Below are 25433 nucleotides of genomic sequence, written 5' to 3'. Positions count from 1 at the left end.
GAAGGTGATGAGTAAAAATAAATTAAAGAAAAAAAAAGAATACTCAATCAATAATCAATAATCTTCTGGTTTTGTTAATTTTTACCCACCAAAGCATTTACTTTGGTTTGTCGCTCGATCCACAAACACTTTGGAGGAGATGACATTACCGAATGGCAGGAACATCTGCATCAGTTCCCCATCTCCAAACTCCTGAGGGAGGTGGTAGATGAACAGGTTGCAACCTTCCGGACCTAAGCATCCAAAACAGACAAACGCACCCACAAAAACAGAAAAACGTAGGCAGGGACAAACGGTGAGAGAAGCAACAAAGCAGGGGATCTAAAATACTTTTTAAAATCATGGAAAATATAGTGCAACAGTTTTCACGAGGAAATAGAAAAATAAAAACAACTGGATCCACCTGCACCATCTTAACAGGCTTTTATTTTAAATGTACAGGGGGGTATTATTTATTTACTAAATATATACGTGTATTATTTTGTTTGTATTCCACAAGAGGGCAGCATGGCTTCAGTCCTGTGTTAGTTAATGCCCAAATTGCATCTGGCAACCATTTAGAGGAGGGAGTGGGTTGTTTTCTTGCAGTGGTTAAAAAAAACAAAAAAAAAAAAACAAAACCTTTTATTCAGTAAAAAATAAATAAAAATAACAACATTAATTCAAATGCTAGGCAAGCATACATTAACTATCATACCAATGTTGATTTTTATAATAAATCAAGAAATGTGTATTCCTTTTATACAGTGGAATTTACTACTTACTTACTTAAAGTACTGCCACGGTTGTCTGCCGTCTTGATGCGGCACTGTTTTTTGTTCGCACTACACAAAGGTGCCATCTAGTGGTCAAATAAAACACTCTGGGGCTTTAGAGGTAAGTATCTTAAATTTGGATTTTTTTTTTTTTTGGTTAAACAAATATACTTTTGAGTATGTTTTTTGTAAACTAGGACAAAAATAATGGGGTTTGCTAAGAATACAGTACTTTTTTAAAAACTGGTAAGTTATTTAAAATCACCAATAAACAAATAAATATTTCATGAGTCAAATCAAATTAGAAAAGAGGTCTGCCATTCAACCAAAATTATATTATTTTATCCATCCATTATCTGCACCGCTTATCCTCAGTAGGGTCGCGGGGGTGCTAGAGCCCGTCCCAGCTATCTTCGGGCAGTGGGCAGGCGACACCCTGAACTGGTTACCAGCCAGTCGCAGGTCACACCGAGACGGACAACTCACTGGCTAATTCACACCTAGGAAAAATTTGGACCAGCCAATTAACCTGACATGCATGTTTTTGGAGAACATGCAGACTCCACACAGGAGGTTTGATCTTACGACCTCAGAAATGTGCCGCAAACGCGCTAACCACTGCGCCGCTGTGCTGCCTGCATTATTTTATATTATACATAATAATATAAATATAATTATGACAACATTAATGAATACTCAAGAAATTAATACTTAAAATAAGCAAAAACCTCCTGCCAATTGGACAAAGTTTTATCCTTGTAATTATACATACTAATATAGTATAAGTGAAGTGATAAATACAATTATAATAAAATAATAAATGAACGTTATATTAAAAAAATACTTAAAATGAGCAAAAAATACAAAAAAATTACAATAATCAAATGAGTTTATATTGATGTCTTTACCTTTTAAAGAATCCATTGATTTTAACATTAAAATTATACATTCTCCCAAAAAACCCTAACCCCCCCCAAAAAACTGCGAATCTTTCTATGTTTTAAAACGTTGGTCAGTCAAAATAGTACGTTAACGCCGCAACTATTTATGTGGTTGTCGTACCTTCTCGTTGCTGCTGCGGGATGATAGCGGTGGGATGCGGGAAGGCCTGGCTGATTTGCCCGTAAGCGGCTGGGTAGGCTGCTGAGGCACACACAAACAAAGGCGCACAAACGCCCACCGTCAGATAACAGTCGAGGAGGGAGCCCGTCGCAAACGTGATACACGCAGAGCGCGCCGCAACATCCACCAGATAACCGGCGATACAGCCCACGTGCTACCGATTGACGCCGTGTTAAATGAATATTCAGTTGGCCACACTTTATAGTTTCCAGACTGTAGTGCGCACCTAAAATCCCCACATTGGCCAGAAGTTTGAAAGTGCAATTTATAATCTTAACCTCCATTATTACAATGTGATAATAACTTAGTAACAACATAGTAATAACATGTTCTTTTAGAAATGCATATCAAACCAGTAGCCCTTCTCGCTAATCAGTAACAAAAAAGTAGCTCTCAGCTTCAAAATGGTTGCCGACCCCTGTGCTAACGGGAGTAGAAATCAATCTTGTGATTATCAAAAATATGAAGAAGGCAGTCACAGCATCACCCTCACTAAGGAATATGGCCGTAAATCATCGACAATCGGGATAATTATTAAGAATAAATAGGCGATTTAAGCAAGAATATCTTCTAAGGTCATGACAATCCCAGCAAGCTGAAGCTCAAAGATCAGATTCGATTTTAATCTGCTGTCTCCTCTCCCGCTGCATCCACCCACCACTCCACTGTACCAGCTCAAGTCATTTCACATCGAAATAAATAACATTTCTCCTTTACATTTATATTTATTTTAATGTTATTTAGTCATATGCATGTATATTACACACAAGCGGTATTTACTATTTTGTTATTTTAAGGTTTTTATTTGCAGGATTCGTACACTTTTTTTCATAGCAAATTCAAGTACTTTTTAAGCACTTTCAAGGCAAATTTCCCAATTTATCCAGTACCATTAAAAGAGGAAATATGGAGCGAATCAATCTATAGCCCTGTTTTGAGGCTGCCTGTAAGAAGAATAACCAGAAAACATGATAAATCCTAGGCCAAACATTTAACCAGCAGCTGAATAGAGCATAGAAAATGAAAGCGAGTTTCTGTGCCCCATTTTATTAGTGTTTGCTGCTGTCCGTGTTGTATTAAATGTTCTGGTTATTTTGATAACAGAGCGCATTCAATGTCTTTAAAACTGTAGAGCTATTGAATGATTCATGCCAGATTTCTCCTTGCAAATTGCATTAGTGTCATTAATTCACACACTTTCAAATAGGAACTGGTCACCTGAGCCACTATTTTTGTGCATTTTACAGATATGGCCCAGATTGATGTACCGGTCCTAATGCACCTGGAAGAGCGATGATGCTTCACATGACAAGGCAGCTGCCGTGTCAGCGCCATTTTGAAGGCGACTTTATTGTTTATTTATTTCTCATTTTATTTCGTTTAATGCATGGTCTATCGATTCAAACTGAGGGAAACAAGGGAAAGAATTTTCAGGATTTTAAATCAACTCACCTATAATTCAAGCATTTATTCTGACCTTGAAATCGCACTAAAATTCAATCCAGAATTCAAGCACCCGTACGAACCCTGTATATGGGATACTGAGGGTTCGGAGGCATTAGCTAACTCCCATAGGCTCCTTTTTTGTCTTTTTCACACACCTGCATACTGCTGGACTCCCGTGTAAGCCTGCTGGAGAGGATCGGCCGCCGTGGGACTTTGAGCTGGCATCCGAGGAGAACCGTAGCAAGGCGGCAGAGGTGAGACAGAGTCGGAATGGAAATGGAGGCAGGTGAGAGTAAGATAATAGAAGAGTGGGTGGGTCACAGACATGAGCAAACGGAGGAAAAGAGACAAAAGAGGCAAAAGAGGTTAGCGCTCTGTGCTGATCCCGCCCGACGTGCACCAGCCTAATTGTTTCCACAAAAGAGGGAACGGCTTCTGTCATCCTTGGACAACTCTGAAAAAAAATATTAACACAATAACACTGGAGCTTAGTTGCGGTGTAAAAAGCATCATTAGCTATGTATATTTACACAATAGACCCCAGCGCTTTCACTTTAGGATGTGGAATAAGATGTTGTTTTCTAACTCTATATGAAATAAACAACAATTATTTTGCGTGGCAAAAAAACATAAAATTAAATCTCTGATGTTCGTGTGCATATAGAGTTGTGTTTCTTAGATGCCGCTATTGCTCGACATCAAATAAAATACACTGCTGTTAGTTTGAGTCACGGCATTATGAAAAGCCTGATATGCTGTTGGCCAAACTACCTCCCAAAATGGCTCAATGTATCTTTATTCAGTTCAGTATTTCATTTACGAGTGGGCAATACAATACTGTATTTTATGTACTGTATTATTAGCTATGGGCTCAAGACCTGCAGCGACGCGAAAGGGAGAAGAAAAATAATGATAGCGCAAACTTCGTTTCCATGGTTGACAAGGAAATATGAAGAAGGCACATGAACGGCTACCCTTGCAAAGTTGGATGGCCGTCAATGCTGACCCCTGTTTTATGTTTTTTTTTTCTAGCTTAAAACACACTTCTATTCTATAGCATATGAATAACCTATATTTTATGTTGACAATATCTGTGTATTTTTTGCTCTCATGTAGGTTTTAGACCAGGGGATGGTGTCATAATAGTCATTGGTCCGTGCAGCCCTTTGACACTCCTTGTGATTAAGGGCTTCACAAATAAACATGACTTGACTGAGGTTTTTGAGTTTTTCCTTGCCCTCGTGTAGGTTTTAGATCAGGGGATGGTGTAATAATAGTCTGTGGTCTGCAATAATCTGTGGTCTGTGCAGCCCTTTGAGACTCCTTGTGATTAAGGGCTTCACAAATAAACATGACTTGACTAGGAATAAAACATGTATTTTTTCTCCATGTTTAACAGTGTTAAGGCAAAAAACACGTATTTTAACACCAATCGAAGAATATTAAGATTATTTTGAGAATAATTACAATTAAATCAATTCCTATAATAAATATTTTGAAGATTAATTCTTCTTTGGCCAGAGCAATACAAACAAAATAATTCTTGACTTTTGCATAATTTATGTATATTTTTAAAATAATTCCTAGTTTTTTAATAAAATAAAAAACATACAAAAGGAGATATATTAAGTATTTTTTTTCCAATTTCGGTAAAAAATATTCCTTAAAATGAGTAAAGTGACTTAACATCTAATTACATTTTTCTTATTTCGAAGATGATTTTTCATATTCTATTTGTAAAAAGATACAATATCCTGAAAAAATAAATACTCCAACACAATGTTTTCCCAATGAGTAAAAGTATTACTATACTTAATTTGGTTCATATCGATATCATATTATACAAATTCTAAATTCTTACCCCAGAAATGTTTGCATCTTTAAAGTTTACATTTTCTTATTTTTAAAATACGTTATTGTTTTATGGGTAAAAAAAACAAAAAACAATTCCTTAAAAATTGCGAACAAACTATTATTAATGTAACAGATGATTTTAGTTATTTGAAGTATCCCCCCCAAATTTTTAGAAAAAATGATTAAAATGTGCAAATTAACCTACCATTTGCTAGATTGAATCATTTTGCCTGTTTTAAGGATGAGTTTATTTTATTTTATACGTGAAACAAGATATTCTCTTAAAATAATAACATGTAGACTTGAGAAGAGCTGCATTCTGCAGATGGGCTAAGAATATATTTATTTGCAGTCTTAAGTAAAAAACAAAACAAAAAACTTTAAATAAGCAAAATTATCAGCCAACAGAACCCCAAAGTTTTCATGCAAAGATGTTTATCTTGTTTTACTTGATCTTCTTTCTCAAAAATAAAGAGAGAACAAAAGACTAGACAGGTTTCAAAATGTCCGAATTGATGGTGATACTCAGAAGATACAGTATGTGCGGCCAATACAATGCTGATACGGCCGCTAAAGTCTGATGTGAAATGATATTTTTGTCTACCTTCAGAGAGAGAAGAGAGAAAGCATCCACCCTGAACTCCAAAACAACTCCTGGGGGCCACACCTAAGCCGTTTTTCTCGGAGTCCTCCCGGAAAACCACTTCTTGCAACACTGGCCAGACAAACACACACACACAAAAAAAGGACATTCAGCAACCTTTTTCATCCTAACATGTGGTGTGTGTTTTTATTTTAAATATTAAGTTATATTAATTCTAAGTTTTTTAATGGGAAAATGAGAAAAACAATTATACAAATCAGTAAAATGATATTTTGACCATGTCTTGCGCAGATACTTTCTTGTTTTAGGATTTATTTCATTAAATATTTTGTAAAGGAAAAAAAAGAATATTTCATTATATTTTAAATTATTAGTAAGTTACTATTGAGTTTTTGATTAGTTTTTGTGTATTTGTTATTTTTATTATGATTTATTGCAAATAGTATTTTTTACGAAAAGTTTTTCTAGTGTTTAGTAATTTTTTATTTTTCAAAAGAAATTGTGAGAACAATAATCTAAATAGAAAATATTTTCGTAATTATTTCCAAATAAATTTTTAACCGCTTTATCTTTTTTACTTACTGGAAATACATTTGTTCCACAAACTTCCACAATTACTTTTTTCATAAAAGTAATTCTTGAAATAAAATGCAGTAAAACCACACATCAAGTCTTACTATTATCTTTCAGCAAAATAAATTGCACGAAAATGAACAATTTATACTTATTTTTGAGCAAAAATGAATAGCAAAAAAACTAAACAATAACGCTACTTTAGTAACTTGTTTTAGCATTATTAAAAGAATAGAAAATCATATTAAGTAATGTTACTTTGAATTCTAATAAAAACACATAAAAATAAAAAAAATGTTAAAATGACACAAGAAAAAAAAAGTTGACTATGGATAACGGACTGCAGCCAAAACAGTGTAGTTCATTTTAGGTGGGCCACAATGGCACGCTTCAGCTGCCCATAAATAAATAAATAAATAAAAAACACACTCTGCAGCAATAGTTGACCAGGGATAATGAGTTGCCACCACAGCCGTACATATCATTTCAGGCAAGCCAGAACGGCCTTCTCCTGATTCCCGCTTACAGCCATATGGGATTGTGCAGTTCACATTTTGGTTGACAAGGAAAAAGAGTGACTAGAATTGTGAAAAATGCCCTTTGCCAATCCCCACTTGCAGCAATATAAGATCTGAAATAATGCATTGTGGCTGCATGAGTGAAGTTCACGTTTGGGTGGACCGCATTACATAAAACAGTCACCAAGCCACAAAAATGCGCTTTGCTGCCCCTTGCTCTTAACAATATGCAATCAGAGAAAATGGACTGCAGAATATTTTTGAAGCTGTGATGCACAGAGGCTGCAAGTGTGAAGTAGCGAGGTATTACAGTAGTTTGTTTGAATGAATCCGAAAAACAGGCACTAAAGTGTTTCTATAACGGATTAGGAATCATCTAAATGATGGTAATTGATTAGTTTTTGTATAATGTTACCAGGGTAGTGGTGTATCCCATTGGTGAAGACTGCCTCAGTTGGGGGTTGCCCATTGGCTTGAGGAGGGGGCATGCCGGTGAAGCCGTTGACGCTGATGGGGGACGGGATGCTGGTCACTGTGGGGGCGCTGATACCTGGGGGGGTGCTGCCGCCTAAAGAAAAAAAAAAAATCACACAAGGGGAAAAGTGAGTAATCGTCTGATTTCTTCCCCTTGAGACGTTTTTCTTTGAGTGACTCTGGCAAAATGTCAGAGGGGGGGCGGTCCACTGCTCCAGTAAAGACACTAAATGTCAAGGCTGATTTCCCAGCTCGCCGTAAACTTGGCTACGATTGCACTGGGGAGGAAACATTTTTTGGCCCCATTGAGAGAAAACGGTTCTCATATTAATACGTTTTTTCAGTGTTGTCCCATTGGCATTTTAAGGATTTAAAAAAAAAAAATTCTTCTATCGTTTTAGTAGAATTGCTTTGCTTATTTAGACTATTTGTTTTCCTTTTTTTGCTATAATTTTTAAGTTAGTTCAAGTAAATAAAATGAATAGCCATTTAATTATTCTTATTTGACTGCATTATCTAGAAAAAAAAGCAGGATCTCTTCAATTATTTCCAATTTTGATTTTTAATAAACAAGTATTAACTGGAAGTATTAAATCATTTTACAACTATAAAAACGACATTGATATAATTAATATGTGTAACTATATGTATTTTAGTAGAGGACAAAATGTAAAACATAAATGTAATTACATATATATATATATATATATATATATATATATATATATATATATATATATATATATATATATATATATATATATATATATGTGTGTGTGTGTGTGTGTGTGTACTTGCCAATTTCTTTTCATGCATTATTTAGTAGAACCTTCGCTTACTAAAATTGGGATGTTTATAATTTATATATATTTTCCAGGTAAAAAGGATTGCCTTACTATAAAAAATGTAATTTCCCCCTTATTTTACCAAATTTTTTAACTTACAAGTAGAACTATTTTTAAAATAATTATTCTTCTATATAAATGCATATTAATTATTGTAGTACATAATTTATTTGGTAATATCATATAAAAAAGAAAAATAACTAGTAGTAATAAACGAACAATGTACCTTTTAAGTACTTTTCTTCTTCTTTAACTGTATTTCATTCAACTTATTTTTCAAATAAAAATAGGAAAAATAATTTACTTAGACTGATTTACACTGCCCCAAAACATAAAAAAGATACTGTTCTACTGGAAGATAAGTATTATTTTTGTTATTTTACATTTCGTTTTGGAATCATTTATTAATTTAAATTAGACTATTTTTTCCCAACTTTAACAGTAAAAGTGAGAATTTAGGAGAATTTAAGATTTTTCTTTTCTTATTTTGCAATATTTTTTTCTTTTATATATATATATATATATATACACACATATATATATATAAAAAAACCTTTTAAATATCAACAATTTCTTTAGTATTGTAATATTTAAAATAATGCAACCAAAATAAAACAAAAATAACAGAACAGTAACAGAACAAAAAAAAAAAACATTTTTTTCTACAATTCACATTGCAAAACGATCAATTCATGAAATCAAAAGCAAGTGTTCAAACTCGCGATTTATTTTTCAGGTTACCTGACGTCGGGGTCAACGGCGCCCCCGGGAGGCCGTTGATGGTAGCCATGTGCTGCATCTGGGCTGCAGCGAAGGCAGCCATGGGGCTCAGGTAGCCCCCCTGGCCCACGGATGCCATCAACGCTGCTTGCTGCTGCACCTAGGGTACATTAAAAAGTTAAATATCAAGAAAAACACAATCCACGTACAAGCTCAATTTGTTCCAGGATCGTGCTTGTATCCCGAATTGCTTGTGCAATGAGAATTTTCCCTATATGAAATGATTGAAAAATAAATCAATCCGTTCCCAGCCTTCCAAAAGCATCAAGTGAACCCTAAATAGCTATAAAACACATCTTCCTGATCACAACATATTGAATATATATTCAATCAGAAATTGACCATATAGAAGTAGAATAAATATGATTAAATTAACAAAATAAAATTTGAGTTTAAATGGTATGCATTTATATAGTGCTTTTCAAGTCAATGAAGACCTCCCAAAGCGCTTTACAATGTGCTTCACACTCACACACCAATAGTGGCCATGCAAGGCGCCGGCCGACCTGCTTATCGGGAGCATTAGGGATTCAGTGTCTTGCCCAAGGACACTTCGACATATAACACGGAGGAGCTGGGAATCGAACCTGCGATCTCTTGATCCCACGTACCGCAGAGGAAGTCGACGTAACGGTGGTGTATTACTGGTGTGGGAGGTGTGACGGAGCACGAGAGACTGCTGATGATCCGTAAGCACATACTGTATACTGAAAATTAAATTTACTGTAACTTTAAATGACCGACTTCTTCAAAGAAATGCGCTAACTGTAACAAGTTGATGCTAATTGTAAGAGCTCTCAATCGGCCTCTAATGGGAGCCTCTGGAAATTCTGACTTTAAATTTCACTCGTAGGTTGAGCAAGATTTTTGTTCCAAATCAATGATGTAAATCAAAATTCTTGCGTCTAGGAGTGCTTGTATATAAAGGTATGACTGTAAGTGTTAAGCGGTTGCTCGTGCGGTTAGCCTTGCCTGAGCGTAGGCTCCATAGGCTCCGAACTGCAGGGCCATGGGGTTGAAGATGCCCATCTGACCGGCCATCTGCTGCATGCGGCGAATGGTGCGCTCTTTATCCGTGTCTGCGAACTTTACCACCAGACTGGACGAAGCGCCCTGTGCATTCACAAAAACAGCCAGTAGGCACAGATGGACCAATGACATCACTTTTGTGTCCCCTGTTGTACACTGCTACCCCAAAAAGAAGAAAAACCTGTTCTATTAGCAGTTAGTTTTCTCCCTTAAAGTATTATGCATAAATAGTTATGTCATTTTTATCTTTTGGGTCTGTGTTATGTTATGATCTTGTTTATTCTGGAGTGCCTGATTAAAAGCCACAGAAAAAAATTTAAGGAAGAAACTCAGCTTTCTCTTTGTTCGTGCTTCACATGATTTTAATCTGCAGGCTTAAACATCCATAAAAATGAACTCATTACATTTTAAAAAATTAGCGGGGAAATGTCTAGTACACAAAAGTAACCTATTGTGCCGCTATTAAGACTGTCCCAAGTTGTCGATCGCTATCAACTAGTAGAGCAGTCAATAATAAATAAATTGGCATTAACATATACGCAGGAGTGCGACAGAAATCATCATGCTCAAATACTTGGATTCTTTCTAACAAGTAGTATCTGATGATTGAATATTTCAGTGTGGTTTACAGGTTAGTAATTATCGGATAATATGTGACATCATATTAGGCTGTGATCAGTCTAATAACTGTCAGCCTGATAAAGATAGATAGATAGATAGATAGATAGATAGATACTTTATTCATCCCCTCAGGGAAATTCACATTTCCAGCAGCATCCCTGCGCTGAGAACAATACAATAATAAAGCAAAAAGAATACAATATACAAATACCCAATGTGACGTGCTAATACCCACTGTAGCGTGTTATATAGAGTACAGTGGAACCTCGGTTCTCGACCATAATCCGTTCCAGAACCCTGTTCGAAAACCGATTTGTTCAATCACCGAAATCGGTTTTCCCATTAAAAGTAATGTAAAATCATTTTAATCCGTTCCAACATCCTGAATGTTTACCATGAACGTAAACATGAAGCTAACCCAGGCTAATCGTACGTTCGCGTTTCGTACGAAAGATTACGCTAACATGAACGTGTAAAAATAAAAAAAAGGATTATGAATAGGATTTCTTACCTTTGTGGTGGACAGTGGGGAGAGAAAAATCATCAAAAGTTTTTCAACCTCTTCCAAAACTTGCGGCAGTTGCTTGTTTATAGTGCTAACTTCCTTAGCCGCATCACTTGATTTCACAGCCTCCTTATTCTTTACTATCGTACTGATAGTAGATTTAGCCATGCTGTATTCACTAGCAAGATCGGAAATTTGTACACCTCTTTCATATTTAGCTATTATGTCTTTCTTAAAGGCAATAGTTTTACGAACAACTTTTTTCACCTGTCCTGCTTGCACCGACCTTCTTCGGAGGCATAATTAGGGGCTAAAACACCTGTACGCCGCTCAGCATCGCACCCCATAGCATAACGGCGTTCGAACTCCAATTTTTTGACCGAACAGCGAAGCAAGAATTTTTCGAAATTTTTGGTCGAACACCGATTTGTCCGAACTGAGAAGCGTTCGAAAACCGAGGTTCCACTGTATCTAGATAAAAAAATACCATGTACCCCTTGTTTTGCCCTCATGGCAACAGTTTTTCTTCTTAAATAATTAACTGTTTTTGAAATACAGTGGAACCTCGATTTTCGAATGCCTCTTAGTTCGAACAAATCGGAGTCCGACCAAAAATTTCGAGAAATTTTTGCTTCGCTGTTCGGTCAAAAAAATCAGAGTTCGAACGCCGGGAATGCGTGAGTGCGTATGCTAGGATGCGATGCTGAGCGGCGTACAGGTGTAGATCGCTCTTTTCGTGACCAACTGTTATCGCGTGCGGACGTGCTTCGTTTTGCTTTCGCTTTTAATATAGGTGTACGAAGTGTTTTAGCCCCTAATTATGCCTCCGAAGAAAGTCAGTGCAAGCAGCAAAGTTGCTACAGGTGAAAAAAGAAAAGTAGTGCGTACAACTATTGATGATCTTGCCTGCGCCTTCTGCTGAGCACCAAAAAGGTAAGAAATCCTATTAATAATTCTTTTCTTTGTCCTTTTTCTAATTTTTACATATTCATGTTAGCGTAATCTTTCGTATGGAAGATTACGATACCGCGAACGTACGATTAGCCTGGGTTAGCTTTAAGTTTACGTTGAACATTCAGGGTGTTGGAACGGAGCCCAACATTGAGGGTGTTGGAACGGAGCCCCCTTTCCAATGAACCGCTCACCACTTGTCGTAGAGACCTGGGTGCTAAATGACTTGTAAACAACCTGATTTTTACACGTTCATGTTAGCGCAATCTTGCGTACGGATTACGATAGCGCGGACGTACGCTTAGCCTGGGTTAGCTATATGTTTACGTTAAAACATTCAAGGTAAACATTCAGGGTGTTGGAACGGATTAAAACGATTTATATTATTTTTAATGGGAAAAATGATTTCGGTGATTTAACAAATCGGTTTTCGAACAGGGTTCTGGAACGGATTATGGTCGAGAACCGAGGTTCCACTGTATACAAGTCTAAACACTGATGTAAGTTCATGAAGTGTTCTACTTATTTGTATAGTACTTATACTACTTCAGAGTTTTCTGCATCGCTTCCGGTTCCGCGATCTGGTTGTCAACAGTAGTCTCATTCAATGGCTGACAGAACTGCTGCAAGTTTTTAAAAGTGTTTATATGATGTATAAACAACTATATCGTGTAAAAGTTCGGACAGGTACAAAGTTTATGCACCTTATTTTATCAATCATATTGGCACATGGTCTCAATGCATTATATTGTATTGTTGCAGTTTTCACCATCCGGACAAGGGAATTAAAGCTTTGAAGAATACGTCCTTTGAGGTCACGGTCCTTCTTTGGTGGTTTAGCTTGGTGTCCTTGATTAGTAAGTAGTGTCAAGTCAAGTCATGATTATTTTTATAGCCCTTAATCAAAAAAAGTCTCCAAAGGCTGTGTCGGCATGCACAATGATTTTTATTTATGTATTAGTAGCAATACTTTACTTTACGCTCTATCAATTTGTCATGTGCACAAAGGATTAGAAGCTTAACTTAAGTCTCATGGCAAAGCAAGTATACAGGGTGTTGTGATTCTGAATTTCAGTCTGTGCAGAACAGTTTTGTTTGTTCAGTCCTGCATATATGTTAATGGCAATTAAATATTGACTGCTGTGCTAGTTGACTGAGATTAAAAGCTGCAGACAGTCCACAAACGAGTGTCCTAATGGCTGCACAATGTGTTAGTTTTCTGTATTAGACATTTCACCCCTGATTCTGCAAAGATTACTCCATAGGGACAGTAGGAATGTCGTTCATCCATTCATGCGGGTCACTAATTAGATGTCAAGCCAATTGGCTACCACATGGAGTCATAGTAACTGCTGTATACCAACACCTCTTTGACTTTCTTTACTTTGACAATCAGAGCCCTTGGCAGAAATTGCGCCGAATTGTTTTAATTAAACCGTCGGATAGCACCAGATCTAAGGCTGTTGCTCGGCGCCACTGGAGAGGGCAGTGTATTGTATTGCAGTGTTTAAGATGTAGAAAAAAAAGTAATTGCTTGTAGTCCGGGATATATATACGCATCCACATACATACATACAATATATATACGTACACTGCATGTACACTATATATATATATATATATATATATATATATATATATATATACATATACATACATACAGTATACACACACACATATACATCCAGTACATACATATACACTCACACACACACACTCACACACACACACACATATACATCCAGTACATACATATACACTCTCACACACACACACACACACATCCAGTACATACATATACACTCACACACACACACACACACATATATACATCCAGTACATACATATACACTCACACACACATCCAGTACATACATATACACTCACACATATATACATCCAGTACACACACACATACAAAAACGTCAGAAGTTCCGAAGTAGAGAGTACAGAAATTAGTTAGTCCCTGCAAGCATTAATTTTTCTTCTGCCAGCAAGTCATCTTCAAAGTTGTACCTGTCCCCTGATGTATTCGGCGCAGGTCAAAGGCAGGGGACACTTTTCCGCAAAGGGATTCATAAAGTATGACTTTATAACTTTTAGGAGGTAATTAAGCCGCTTGCGATTCACCTCTGTGGTGACTCTTGCCTCTCCCATAAATCTAGAAGCTCTCGCACAGCTACTCACGGGCATGGTCTGGCTGCCGTGGAGCGAACTGATGGCCGCCTGAGCTTCGGCGTGGGACGAGTATTTCACAAATGCGCAGCCTGCAAAAAAAAAGGAAAGAAAATAAAAGAGTGGATAGTGAGCAAATGAGGAATAACATTTGGCGACAATCACAAATTATCTCTTCTGAACATGAACAGCTTTGAGATCTTTAAATAAAAAGATGTGTGTGCTAAAGGTTGTTTTTTTATTCAAAGCTGAAAATGGTGAAAGTAAGAAAAGGACAGTTTCAAATACAGTCCAAATGCCAACATAAACCCCTAAAAAGATGAAAAAAAAAAGTTTACTTTAGCTTGTCTAAGAGACATGTACTTGCACGCACCATACAAGCAGCTTGACAGAGGCTGCAGTAATGATTTTAGCCAGAAGATGGCATCAGCAAGTAAAATATTTTGAAAGTTGGGGACACCACATTTAAGACAATGTTTACTCTCATAAAAAAAATAAAAAATAAAAACCCGAAAGTGGCAGATCGGTGAAAATATGTATTCATGCCTGTTGTTACTCATTAAAATGTTTGCTTTGTCGCTCATTGTTCAAAAAGAGAGACAAATTGGTGGATGATCAATTTTAAAAGTGGAGCAACCTTGTAAAAATTAGCATCATCTTCAACACTGGAAATTAGCATCTTCTTTAATATACATAGATAACTAATGATGCTTTTTACAGTAACATTTACTTCCATCCTGAAAACTATTGTCTTCTTCAATGAAAGAAAACTATTGCTGCATACAATGAAAATTAGCACCGTTGTCTTCTTCATTATTTATCCAAGTGTGACTTATTCATTTATTTTAATTCTACTGTGCCTCTTTATGAATCTTTAGTATCATCTTTGCTTAAAAACTCAATCAAATCAACAATCTTCCACACTTGAAGCAACTTTCTCTAAAAAGAGTTTTCTTTTCCTAAAACAATGGTTTTCCTCTAAGCTGAAAATTAGCGCCATTGTCGTTTGCGCCCGAAATTAGCTTACTCTTTTCGATGTATTTTTGTCACCTATAGCGAAAAAGTGTGACATATTTCTTTTGTTTTACACCTTAGAATGCAGCTTTAGTGTCTTTGCCTAAAAACTAGCACTGTATTCTACAGTTCAAGTGTCTTTTTCGCTTTCAAATATATATTTTGTCCCCAAAATGAGTGTTATCTTCAATGCTGAAAGGAGCGCCATTGTCTATTGCGCCCAAAAGAGGCATACTCTTTTCAATATATTACCTGTGAGATTAAATTTGACTCTCTCACATATTTCATATACCTATTTAGGCATCTGTCGCATCGTCTTAACTTTAAAACTAGTGTAGTCTTCTACATTTGAAGCGTCTTCTTTGCTAAAAAAATAGTGTCGTCTTCTACCATCCCAAAAACAAGTGTTGTCCTTCAAGCTGAAAATTAGCATCATTGTTTTTTGTGCCAAAACATAGCGTAATTCTGTTCTCAATAATTGAGTTGCATTATAAACTTGAAAGTCTTATGAACGTTGGTTTTTCTACTTAATTATGCATCTTTAACACAGTCTTTGCATAAAAACGAGCATCTTATTGAATACTTGTTAAAAACTCTGGTCATCCACCACAATCCCAAAATAAGTGTCCTCTTAGCTCAGTGCTTCTCAATTAATTTTTGTCACTACTCCCTCAGTAGAAGAAATCCCCCCCACTATTTGAGACATATTGGCTTAGCTGAAAATTAGCGTCATTGTCTTATGAGCAAAGAGGTAACACAGGCTATTTTTTAATAATTCAGTTGTAGCTTTAGTTATGCTAAGAAGTGTGATTTTAGCATTTATTTTTTCCTTCCTATTTAGGCACATTTAGCAGTATCATTGCTTAAAAAATAGCATTGGGTACTCCACTGTAAACTAGTATTTTCTCCGCAAAACAACTAACATCTTCTCAGTTACCAAAAATGCTTTTTTTCTTCTACACTTAAAATGAATGTAATTGTCTTTTTCACCAAAAAAGCAACTGAAGTATTTGTTTTGCCAAGAAAAACTGCAACTTTTGCACCGAATTATACATCTTGAGCGTCTTTTTCGCTAGTGCAGGTTTCTACACTAGAATTTTCCGTATTGTTCACTAAAAACTTGCGTCAAACACACAACATTCTGAGCTTTGCAACTTAAGTGCCCTGCGTTATGAAGAGGTATTGAGGAGACATGACCAATTTGTGCCATTACTTTTATAGAAACTCAAAATATAATCTAATGAGGAATAGGTCTAACAATTATTGTCGGCTGATTGAATATTATAGGGTGGTCATACGTGACTAATTATGGGGTGTTTTTTTTCCATAGGGTCATAACTTTGACGTCATATTTGGCCGTTATCGACTCAATAACTTTTGCCCCGATAATTATTGTACACCCCTATACATCTATGTTATTTTAATGAAAGGAGATAATGTCATCTTGCTTAAAATTGGCTTTTTCTCATGGATGTGTCAAAGCGTTAATATCGACAAAGCCATTTGATGAATTTGAATGATGAAGTGATGGGTAATTACGAGGCTCAAGCCCGTTTAGCCATGTCAGCTGATGGACTCTCGTTAATAGAGCCGCAATGATCAAGCTAGCTGTGATCATCGAGCTTAGTTATCGACAGGCCGCAGTGTCGCACGCCAAGCCCCCCACAATAATTCCGGGACTATATACAGTGCCGTAAAAAAGTATTTGCCCCCTTCCTGATTTCTGTGTTTTTAGCATATTTATCACTCACAAAGGCTTCAGATCAACGAACAAATTTGAATATCACAGAGAGAAAACCCAAGGAAATACTAAATGCAGTTTTCAAATGCTGATTCCATTTATTAAGGCACAAAAAAAAAAATCAAAACCTATCTGTCCCTATGTGAAAAAATAATTCACTCCTGAACATAATAGCAAGTTGGGTCACTCGGCGATAACAGAACTGAAACGGTTCCTATAATTGGTAACGAGTCTTTGAAAAAGTTCTGGGGAAATTTTGGCCCAATCTACTTTGCAAGATTGTTTCAAATCTGCCATATTGAAGGGTTCTCTAGAAAAAAATGCCCGTTTGAAAAATAAAGCATGGCCGCGATAGTGTGATAGTCTGGGGCTGCTTTGCTGCCTCATACCAGGACAACTTGCTGTGGTTGACGTAATAATGAAAGCTGGTGTTTACGAGAAAATCCTGAAGGAGAACGTCCGGTGATTAGTTTGTGCCCTCAAACTTGAGCGCTCTTGTATCATGCAACAATTAGTGGTCGATTAAATAATTATTTGCCCCACTGTATTTAGCATTTAGCATTGTATTGCATTGCATTGCTTAAGTGGTCCCAAGCTGTGACAACCACAACATAAGCAACTAGCAACAGCAGTTTTCATTTTCAACAATCGATCAATCCAGTCCATGGATTATAGACAGATTTTTGATTTGGCCCTCCGTTCATTCGAGTTTGGCACCCCTGCCGTCATAACTCGGTTTGTTTGTTTCTCTGACGTAAGCAGACTTAGGCTACAAGGTTTATTAGGTTCATTAGAAATGATCGTCTAAAAGAAGTCGCCTTTTAGAATTTAACAGAACATTTTTACCTTTGCTGTTGCCATCAGGGCCTCGAAGGATGGTACACTCCTCGATGCCGCCAAAGGCCTCGAAAAGGCGTCGTACATCGTCTTCCGATTGTTGCTTGTTGAGCATGCCCACAAACAGCTTTCTGTCTTCTGGAAGACAGGAGGACAGGTTGACTACCGAGGGATCAGAGTATAAAAAAGTTATATAATAGTTATGAAAAAGACGTATGAATGACTTTCTTCAGAAACTGGTTAAAACCCTTTTAATATTCAACCAGTACAGTTAACTTTATTTATTGTTCGTACAATACAATAAGGTAATAAAATTAAAAAAAAAAAATATATATATATATATATCCGTAACATCAGTAATATCACAAAATAATATATCAGTAAGAGGGAATATTTTAATAAAATGAGATAAATAACAAAACCATCATCAGAAAACATAATAATACTTAGACTAAAGAAATATCGAATATGAAATATTCCTTTTTGAGCATTATTTTGTGGAATACAAATGATCCTTTAACCACACGGGTCATATGGGTACCATTTTTTGTGGCGTGTGGTGCCCATCCTTCTACAGGGCAACAAATGTTTCCACGCGGTCTTGAACAGGGGACCTTTCGCGTGTTAGGCGAATATGCTAACCACTGCACAATGGAAGCACTACGGAATACTAATACAATTATTCAGATAGAATAACAATTAAAAAAAAATCACTAAATAATAAACATTTATAAGTTAATTTTCTAATACATTTGCAAAAAAATATTCCCTGATATAATAAAATACATTCGAATTTTTCATACTAGAAAAAAATTACTGGTGTTCTTTTAAGTATTACTTTACAGATCAATGATGAAATAAAAAGAGAATAAAAAACTAATTTCAGTATATTTATAGGATAATTTTCTACTAAATGGGAAAATGCATAAAATAATCTTATTTGAGATATCATTTTACACAATACAATTAAAAAACTATATTTCTTTGAGAATCTTTGATTAAAATGTTCAAAAACACAAATAAACTAGCAAATAAAAACAAATGGGATTCTTTCTGCATGTCAGCACCAAAAGGTTGAAAGAAAAGGCCTGTTTTAAGTACGGTCAAAATGCCAACCCGAATTCCCAAAAAGATAAAAAAAGAACACGCAACATAAGGAGCTTGACACAGGCTGCAAAGATGACATAAGCCAAAAGATGGCATCAGCGAGAAAGAAAGTTCCAAATTCTCTAGAGCAGCTTTAAGCTACAAAATACGGTTCAAATATTGTAAAATACGTAAAATTAAACTCTACAGGAAGAAAAACAATTGCCCACAGAAATGAATAAATGAACCTGATTATGAGATATTACGGTACATGTGTTTTTGCTTAATATTTGTAGGAACACAGTATTTTTACACCACTACGGGTCACTATATCATACAAACTGGAGCTTTAAAAATAGGCAACGGGGCAGGTTTATTTTTGGTAGTGAGTCATCAGAAAGAATCTTGCAAAAGTTTAAGTTAGCTTTAAATACAAGGCGTTTAAATTTTTTATTAAATCATTGTTGGACAAAAAAGGTCACATTCCCGGGTTACTGACGTAAATGGTGTGAAATAAGAAAGCCTTGCAGCGATCGCGCCCCGCAAATTAACGCGAGTGGGTCAGTTAATAACCCCCCCACCATCCCTCCTGCAGCCGTGCGCCTGACAGGCTGTCCTTGCAGACTCAACATGACTAATCTGAGCTCTGGCCTTGCACCGGAAGGGGGGTATTTACAACATGACTTCCTATACCAACGGTGGGAAAACTTTTCGACTCGTGGGAAGTATTGGCTCCTAAAATCTGGTGGACTGGCCAGGCCATGAGGGAAGGAAAAAATGATTGTAATCCTTAATTATTGCAGTTAATAGGGAACAGAACCGCCCTGTGATATGCAAAACACAGAAAGTATTCCCCCCAAGCTACCTCATTTTTTTTTACATGTGCTCCGCCGGCCCCTACTTTCAGTAGTAGTCAACTGGGGATAATGGATCGCGTCTTAGGTTTTTGGAGGATCATGGACCATGTGGGGCAAGGAAGAACCAGGGGCAGGGGTGCTCAAGAAGAAGGATTGTATTAAACAACTACATAATAAATGAGGGTACAAAGTAGCAAAGAAACATGGGTTCACTAAACAAGGACATTTCCAAACAAGAAACAAAGACAAAAACTGGAACTGGAAAATACATGGAGCAAAGTAACAGAGAAACCAGAAACAAAACATAAACAAACCTTTTGGTGGCGGGAATGAAATGACACAGACCCAACAAAACCAGTGCAGATCAAAATTATTTTTTTAAAAGGGTGCAGGATAATTGCGATTGGCTGGCAACCAGTTGAGGGTGTCCCCTGCCCACTGCCCGGAGTTGGCTGGGATGGGCTCCAGCCCCCCCGCGACCCTAATGAGGATAAGCGGTACGGCTGATGAGATGAGATGAGGATAATTGCAAGTGTCCAAAAACAAGTGTCAAATAAGCACAAACCTGTGCCCAGTTAAAACCCGGGTTAGGGCCACATGGTTGTATGTGGTGTGTCAGACCCTAACATCACAGCCGTTATGAGTTTTTGTTGGGGTATATTTAGTCTGGAGAGCGATGGGTTTCACCAGGCTGAACTTGCCCAAGACACAACATAGGAAATGGTTCCCCCACGACTCTAGTGGTCAAGGGATTTTTAGTGTTGAGTATTAAGCAATCGTCTGAATAATGTCTTGCAGCCAAAACAGTGCATTTTGTTTAAAGCGTCCTACAATGGCACGCCTAAGCAGCCTGAACAGAGGAAAAAAAGCACTCTGCTAGAGCCTGCTTTCAGCAATAGTCGTTTGGGGATAATGGATTCCAGCCAGAACAATGCATTTCCTTTTAGACAAGCCAGAATGGCACGTCTCCTGGTTAAAGTGCCTTCTGCTGGTCCTCGATTGCAGCAAATTGGAATTGGTGATAATGGATTGTGGCCACCTAAATGTAGTTCCTTTTAGGCAGAAATAATAGCAAAAATGTGCAGCCCCGCCCAACAAAAGTGCGCTTTGCCGGTCGGTCCTTTCTTGCAAAAATATCTGATCAGTGATGATGAATCGCGGCCTTCTGAGTGCAGTTTTATTTCGGCGGAAATAACAGTAAAAGGGAGCCACCAGGTCCCACAAGTGTGCTTTGCTGCGACCCGCTCACTTCAATAAGAAATCAGGGACAATGGATCATGGCCGCATGAGTACTGTTCAATTTTTGGTGGACAGAACGGTAAAAAAGAACCGACAGGCTCGACAAAAAGGCGCTATGCTGGCCCCCACTCAAAGCTATATGGAATCAGGAATAACGACTTGCCAGAATATTTATCAACCTGTGATGCACTGAGGCCGCAAAGTACGACGCAACGAGGGGTAGGAATATGTGACCAATCATGCAGCTTGGAATGGATGTTGTACCACCAACCACTTTCAATGAGGCTTAAGTGTGCCATCAAATAGGGGAAATAGGGCATTACATATAAAGGAGAAAAATTATTAGTAGGCCTGGGCAAAATAACGCTAAAATATTTCTTATCAGTCCATATCGACAATTATCATGATAATGATCACGTCTTTTTTTTTTCCTTTGACATTTGAGGTTTACTCTTTACCCCCAAGTGAAAGTTTGCAAAATCCGATGCTGCTTTAACCAATTTTCATGTCAGAACAAAGACACATGGTGACAAACTATTACAAATCCATTTCACAAATATGACGAACATTAACCAAGTGAATACCTTTTTATAGGGCGTGCTGGCTGCAAGGATACGCAGGTAGCTCCTTGCTCGCTAGCCGTTTATTGCTCACTGGCCCAGTGCTTGTTAAACGTCCGCTAGCACTCGTTTGGGACTGAATTGTTTTTCCTTGAGCGTATTCTCGTGGGCGATACTGTCTTAAACGGTGGAATAAGTTTGTCGTGATGCCTGTAGTTTGTCCAACCCTGTCCTATACCGGTTTATTCTTAAAATTCACATACACATCAACTGATGATTAAAGCTGTGCTCCCCGAAGGGAAAAGCACCAATAAACATTGCATCTTTCTTTAGAAAGGGCTGTTAACACATTTCCACACACATATCGGCCCAGAGAGCAAATCAATATACAGCAGCAAGACTTAAGAGCCTCCATGTAAAAAAAGGCGCTCACAAAAACTCATTTATTTCCGTCTGGCAGAAGCGTTGCCAATATGGTCAAACAGCCATAAAAGACTTGAATCTACATAACTCTGGCAACAATTTAATGTCGTTTGCCAGCTTTAATCAATATCAACAGCTTTATTAGGCTGTGCATTGCTGGTTGACGTCTGATGAATCTGGAAGACTCACCGGGAACAAAACATTGGGATTCTAAACGAGACCAATAAGAAAAATCGATTGAGAAGAATCAGAGTGGGTGGGAGGAGACAAGTTGAGTTGTAGGATAAGTTGAATCGGGACTGTTTTTGTGCCTTGTGTCTCTAGAGCAGTGTTCTTCAACTGGATTTTCCTGGGGGCCGCCAGAGCTTGGGTCTGGGTGATGTCGGGGTGAATCAGGTTTGCCACACAAAAAGCCCAGATAAAAAAATATACCATTTTCAAATATAATTTTTGGGAAAAAAATCTCAACAAAAGAAGTTTAAAAAATAAATTAAAAAACAGAGACGCCTCGCTACTTCGCGCTTGAGTTATCTTTGGTTTACTCCTTTGCAGATTTTGAATTTATTTTCTCTTTTTGGTCTTTGATATCATTGTATCCTGCATTGTGTTCTGTTAAAATAGTGGAGACAGATACGGGAGGGCACTCTGTGCTGGGTGGGTGTGACTCTCTGTGTGCATGACAGTGATAGGCTGGCGAATGCTGTCAGTCAAACAGCAGGTGGGCGCTTCCTCCAAAAACAAATTGGGAAATGTAGCAACCGCTAGCTTTTAGCGACTCGTTACATTGACAAGAAATTCACCAATTAAATGTGACTCAGAGGAAAGTCAGAAGGGCACAACGGAACGGTGGTCCCAGCGGGTGCTCCGTGGATTATCATCAGGTACCAGAACCGACTGGGGTGGCATTGGTGAGAAGGCCTATTGCTAACAGCTAGGCTAATACCTCTGCTGCAGACCCTGTATCTTGCCAACAGCCAGGTCCATTAGCCATGAAACTGTAGTTACAATTAGAGGGAAACCTGCTACTTTCGGGACAGTTTTATTTTAATTACAGCAAAGATGTGAATTCAGGGATACCCGATGCTAGCAAGCAGCAAGCAAGCATCTTTCTAAATTGTTTCTTATGATGAAAGGAGCACCCTTCCAATTTAATTTTACTTTTGTATAATGACAATAAAACCATTCATTTAACGGCATTTTTGTATTGTGTCTTATTATTTGTAGATCTATAATTGTTCATTTGTGACAGTCGTATACTTTCAGTCGGTAATGACGACATCTCGAGATAATTTTAACCCCCTGGGGGCTTTTATAAAAGGTATGACACTGCTTTGTGGATTTTCATTTTTCCCCATCAACAGCAACAAAATGAGGGAACTCTGTATTTATCTTTGGTGCATACGATGCCGGCCGAGGGGGAGAACTGCGCGCGCTGTGTGTACAGTTCTGCCTATTCCTACCGCTCAACCAATAAAATTTCTCTGAGTGCTTTACTAGAGGCTTGGGGTGTTTACAGTTTTTCCTGTAGCTTTTCATTAGAAAGTGTCTCAACAGTAAAAATATTAAGTGTTGTCCCGGCCTTGCACGTGCTGAAATTTGCTTTGCATGTCGCAATACAGTAGATAATTGCGCAAGTTCTATTTTCTCTCCCAGCCAGATGTAATCATGAAAAGCAAGCCAGAGGTTCCCACCACCTGTTCTAGAGGGAATAATTTATGGGATAAAAAGGCACTTTCTTCAAAAAAAAACTTGAGAATTTGCATTGTGGGCAACAAAGCCTCTTGAGGCTGCATCACTTCATAAGCCGCAAACAATGAGACTTATACTCCGGTGCGACTTATGTCGCCCCCCCCCCCCTTTTTTTTTTCCCCCCTTCTATCTAAATATGCCTTTTAGGGCTTGCGTCACAAATATTTTAAAGTGCAATACACTTTATAAGTGTGTGTAATTTCCCGTATATCATCCTAACATTTGTTTTTTCTAAACACAGAAAAGAAGCACTGTCTGGGGGCTAAAAATATGGTGGAACCTGAATGTGCTCTACCTCCTCGACTCTCGCTGTCTGCCGGCTTCACCTGGATTGGTCTGTTCATCTGCAAGAAATGAAGAGAAAACAGAGAGAAATTGGTTAGTAGTAGTAAGAACCCATGTTCTATTTTTTTTTTAAATATTTCTTTAAAACGGAATTTTTCTTATTCCCCCCCTTTTTTAGCATACAACAAATAAATAAAACAAAAGGGAAAGAGGAAAACCCCCCAAAACAAGACAAGACAAGGCTGCAGTGTTGGATAGTATCTTCCAAGCTCAAGTCCATCCATTATCTGCACTGCTTATCCTCAATAGGGTCGGGGGGTGCTGGAGCCCATCCCAGCTATCTTTGGGCAGTGGGCAGGGGACACCTTGAACTGGTTGCCAGACAGTCGCAGGACAGTTCACTCGCTCATTCACACCTAGGGACAATTTGGACCGGCCAATTCACCTGACACGCATGTTTTTAGAATGTGGGGGGAAACTGGAGTGCCCGGAGGAAACCCACGCAAGCACGGTGAGAACATGCAAACTCCACACAGGAAGGTTCGATCTCAAGACCTCAGATATGTGCCGACCACTCAGCTGCCGTGCTGCCCATGTTTAAGTCATTATTCATCATTAGTTTAGTCCTTATTTTTCCTAGGTATTCATCTTTTTTCCGTAATATTTCTCTGTTGGTTTCCCCTAATAGAGCACCTCTAATGTTTTATTCCTGTCCATGTTTATTCCTGTCCGTATTCCTGTCCACATGCTCTGGAGCAGGGTTGTTGAACCTCCCAAAAATTCTCTTAATGGTAGGGGTTAAAAAACAAAAAAAAAATGGCCAGGTTCTCCCAGGTGAATTTCTTTATAATCTAGGAGCTAGTGGATGTGCACTGTGTTTTACAGATATTCCACCACTCGTCTTCTGTTATTACTCAATCTATTTCCTTTGTCCCGTTTTCTTTTAATATAGAGTGATGAATCCCCGCTGCGTGCCATCAACATTGTACATGTCAGAAATTGCTTTAAAAGTTATACCTTTATAGGCTCTTTTAAAAATGTTGAGGACCATAAAACCGGTCATTGGTTTTATCTCCTGATAGTTGTCCTTCAATTATTAGTAACAAAAATAGTAACTACCCTGTGACCCAAATTTCTCTTTCAATTCCACAAAACCCTGCAGCTTGCCATTTTCAAACATCTTGCATATTGCCGGAACACCTTGGCCATTGTTGGAACCCTGTATAACTTTGTTTTTTTCCCCAAAACATAAAATACAAAAATTATATATTTTCTGCAGAAGTGGAATTTGAATGCTTAACCTTAGCAAGAAACCAGCTGGCCAAAGGAAAATTTCATAATTTTGCTCACACTTTTGCACAATCCTCTTGCCCTGCCTTTCGTCGTCTTC

The 25433-nt window shown here is 37.6% G+C and overlaps 1 protein-coding gene across 4 annotated transcripts in view; it reads right to left on the bottom strand.

Moving 5' to 3' along the window:
- Nucleotides 1-25433, bottom strand: part of celf4 (CUGBP, Elav-like family member 4) — a 144433-nt gene that overhangs the window by 18739 nt on the left and 100261 nt on the right. The window contains exons 3-12 of one of the 4 annotated variants that reach the window (XM_088337967.1): nt 24054-24102; nt 17854-17982; nt 14265-14344; nt 9944-10084; nt 8933-9071; nt 7288-7440; nt 5782-5892; nt 3479-3541; nt 1818-1898; nt 150-233 (exon numbers count right to left, since the gene is read on the bottom strand). In XM_088337967.1, the coding sequence (XP_088194093.1) occupies nt 150-233; nt 1818-1898; nt 3479-3541; nt 5782-5892; nt 7288-7440; nt 8933-9071; nt 9944-10084; nt 14265-14344; nt 17854-17982; nt 24054-24102 (1030 nt within the window). Of the gene's footprint in view, nt 1-89; nt 234-1817; nt 1899-3478; nt 3542-5781; nt 5893-7287; nt 7441-8932; nt 9072-9943; nt 10085-14264; nt 14345-17853; nt 17983-24053; nt 24103-25433 lie in introns of all 4 variants that reach the window. The other 3 variants (XM_088337966.1, XM_088337964.1, XM_088337965.1) reach the window with 3 other exon arrangements.

Source organism: Urocampus carinirostris, chromosome 6 (assembly GCF_059441175.1).
Source record: "Urocampus carinirostris isolate Australia breed hairy pipefish chromosome 6, RoL_Ucar_1.0, whole genome shotgun sequence".
Classification (NCBI taxonomy): domain Eukaryota; kingdom Metazoa; phylum Chordata; class Actinopteri; order Syngnathiformes; family Syngnathidae; genus Urocampus; species Urocampus carinirostris.
This window is presented reverse-complemented; position numbering and strand designations above follow the sequence as displayed.